Source organism: Chinchilla lanigera, unplaced genomic scaffold, assembly GCF_000276665.1.
Source record: "Chinchilla lanigera isolate Chin_1 unplaced genomic scaffold, ChiLan1.0 scaffold00137, whole genome shotgun sequence".
Lineage (NCBI taxonomy): Eukaryota > Metazoa > Chordata > Mammalia > Rodentia > Chinchillidae > Chinchilla > Chinchilla lanigera.
In genome coordinates, this window is record NW_004955538.1 from 1,408,644 (window position 1) to 1,411,671 (window position 3,028).

The 3,028-nt window shown below is 57.0% G+C and overlaps 1 protein-coding gene across 2 annotated transcripts in view; it reads left to right on the forward strand.

Moving 5' to 3' along the window:
- Dync1h1 (dynein, cytoplasmic 1, heavy chain 1) overlaps positions 1–3,028 on the forward strand; it is a gene marked incomplete in the record, with an annotated part of 69,572 nt that overhangs the window by 20,049 nt on the left and 46,495 nt on the right. For both annotated transcript variants that reach the window (XM_013507828.1, XM_013507827.1), the window contains 2 exon segments: positions 913–1,062; positions 2,662–2,808. In XM_013507828.1, the coding sequence (XP_013363282.1) occupies positions 913–1,062; positions 2,662–2,808 (297 nt within the window).

Consider the following 3,028-nt stretch of genomic DNA (forward strand, 5'->3'; position numbering starts at 1 on the left):
AGAGCCCTCTGTTTGCAGGGCGTGTGACAGCCTCTTGTGTGCCTTTTTTTCTGTTGATACAGGTTAGCACAGATTTTATTTTGGTGGTGCCAGGTGTTCAAGCCAGGGGCTCCGCGTGTTAAGCCACGCTCTGCTACCACGCCATACCCCACCCCTGGCTCGTCTGTCCTGGCCCTCCAGGTGCCCACCCTTCCCTGACCACCCCACACCCCGAGCCCAGGGCAGAAAGAACTTCCAGCAGCACGGCGCCTCTCTCATTCCTGGAGTGGGGTTGGCTGACCATGCTGAGCCCGGCAACCCGACGGCTGGGTCAGGCACTCGGGGGTCTTGGGAGTGGGCTGTTGACAGCAGAGGTTGCAGTTGCGTCTTGTCAGGGCCCACTGTGGTTCCCTTCTGTTCAAACATGGACACATCAGAGCAGTGTGTCCACACCGAGGGTGCTGTCAGGGAAAATCAGTGAGTCCCGCTGTCCTGATCCCGTACATGGCCTGAGAGTCCCTGGTTTTGGTCACTGTGACCCTGGGGCGGTGGTGTGTCCCGGGGCAGACTGTTCACAGGGCTCACGTCTGGTTTGTAGGAGACTTTCTCTCTTGTGAAGAGAATGGTTCGCTACCCCAAGTACCACGTGTCGGGTTTCATTTTAAGAACACGGGTGGACTTTCTCCCACACTGCCCACGAAGGCCTCCCCCGCACCTGTACATTGCATTGGTCCGTGTCACTAGCGAGGTGGAGGAGGGGTGACTGTTGCCCAGAGAGGGAGACCACAGTCTGACTGACCGTGGTCTCAGCGGGGAATGGCTCGGCAGGGAGGCTGAGGGGCGGGGTCACACTTGCCACCTCCCGCCTTTGCTTCCCTGCTGCTCCTCGTGGCTGACTGCAGGAGACACTTCTCCCAACTGCTTTCTCCGTAGATCGAGCGGATTCTGGGTGTGCGTCTGCAAGCCGGCCTGAGAGCGTGGACCCAGGTCCTTCTCGGACAGGCCGAAGACAAAGCTGAAGTGGACATGGACACGGATGCCCCGCAAGTCAGTCACAAGCCTGGTGGAGAGCCAAAGATCAAAGTGAGTGTTTCCTGCATCGCCCCACTTGCCGGCCAGTGAGAACACACTCTCCCCCAAGACCTGCCTGTGGGGGCTGGGCGCGGCTCAGAGCAGGAGCGTGGGCTGTATAGGGTCCCTTTCCCCAGAGAAGCTGGCAGGTGCCACCTCGCCGGGCTGCAGGTTAAGATGATGCTGTGGGGGCGCCGTGGACCTGGGGTGCGGGGGTCTTTCCCCGACTCCCTCGGCCGCGTTCTAATTGTAAGAACCACGTCCTGCAGACGCAGGCTGACGGTCGGCTGCAGATAGCTGAGCAGTGCTCGGAGAGTGTCAGGGTGCAAGGACGAAGGAAAAGCTGAGAAAGTGGCACAGGTCGGAAGGGACGAGGAGTGTGACAGCTGAGTGTCACAGGGTGTGTGGGGTTCGGCCTGGGAACCCGACCAAAGTCTTGCTTTACAGATCCCCCAGGGTTTCCAGCCCTTTGCTGAGTATGTTGTTAACAGCGGAGAAAGCTGGTAAAGAGCGTTTGGAACTCTTTGTACTTTCTTTGCAGCTCTCGTATAAGTCCTAAATAATTTCATTCTTCTTGTCTTTTCAAGACAAGGTTTCACTGTGCAGTTCAGGCTGCCCTTGAACTCACAGTGATCCTCCTGCCTCAGCCTCCTGAGTGCTGGGATTACGGTCTGTGCCAGCCACCACACCTGGCCAAGCCCTGAGTCATAAATACAAAATAAGCCGGGTGTTGCGGCGCGCCTGTGACCCCGACTCTCGGAGACTAAGGCAGGAGTGCCAAGGTTTGAGGCCGCCTGGGCTGCACAGGGAGCCCCATCTCAAAGACAAAACGAACTTGAGAAAAGAACCTGTGCGGGGGGTGAACAGCTCTGCCTGGCAAACATCCGTGCAGGAGCTCCCCTCAGCTGCGTGCGGTCTGTGCAATTCAAGTCTGAGTCAGGCTGCAGAGTCTGCAGCGCAGTGTCCCGGAACACACACAAGCACGCCCCATGAGACGGAAGCCCCAAAGACCCGCAGGGACAGACTTCGATCTGGGAGAAGCAGCTGGCTTTTTCTCCCCCGACAAATTTTACTTTTTCATCTTTTTCTCGTAGATCTTAAATTTCTTTCAGCTTTTACATAACTTTTAAAACACTGGTTCCCAGAGAAGCAGTGCGAGTGTCCGGGTGGGTGCGGCTCCCTGGTGGAGGCCGAGCTCCAATCGTGGAGTGGCTGAGGAGGCCGGCCCAGCACAGGCGGGGCTCGGCTGGGCGGACCGAGGTCACGTCGCCTGTGGCTGACAGCCAGTGCCACCTCCAGCCACCCTGTCGGTGGTGGTGGTTCAGGGTTGTCACCTCGAGAGAGGTCACATAGGCCAGTCAGGTGGCACTTCCCCAAGACCAGGGATGCGTCAGCACCCAGGGGATCCAGGAGGAGCCAGGAAGAGGAACAGTACCTGCCCTCAGCTTCTCGTGATCTTTATGAAAGGACACAAGTCACAACACTGACTCTGCAGCACTATATGTGAAAAAGGGTCAGACTGCGGTTCAGGGTGCGTAAAGTTGCTTAATATTTCAGGGAGAGAAGATGTTAAGACTCCAGACCACTGAAATTGCACCCTTTCTGTTCCAGAACGTAGTTCATGAGCTGAGAATAACCAATCAGGTCATCTACCTGAACCCGCCAATTGAGGAGTGCAGGTACAAGCTGTACCAGGAGATGTTCGCCTGGAAGATGATCGTGCTGTCCCTGCCCAGGATCCAGAGCCAGAGGTACCAGGTGAGTCCCCGACCAGGCCTCTCCTGGCTCTGGGATGAGCCCCCTCTCTAGAGCCTTGGGGACAGGCTGCTTACAGATGGGTCACACACGAGGCTCCGTGCTCTGTGTAATGAGGGAAGCTGCTGGAGGCCGCGTGTGGCGTTTGGCAGCTTGGCCTCCGCAGCCCCTTAGAAGTCCCCTCAATGTTCTGCTTTTTAATCTTTTTTTTTTTTTTTTTTTT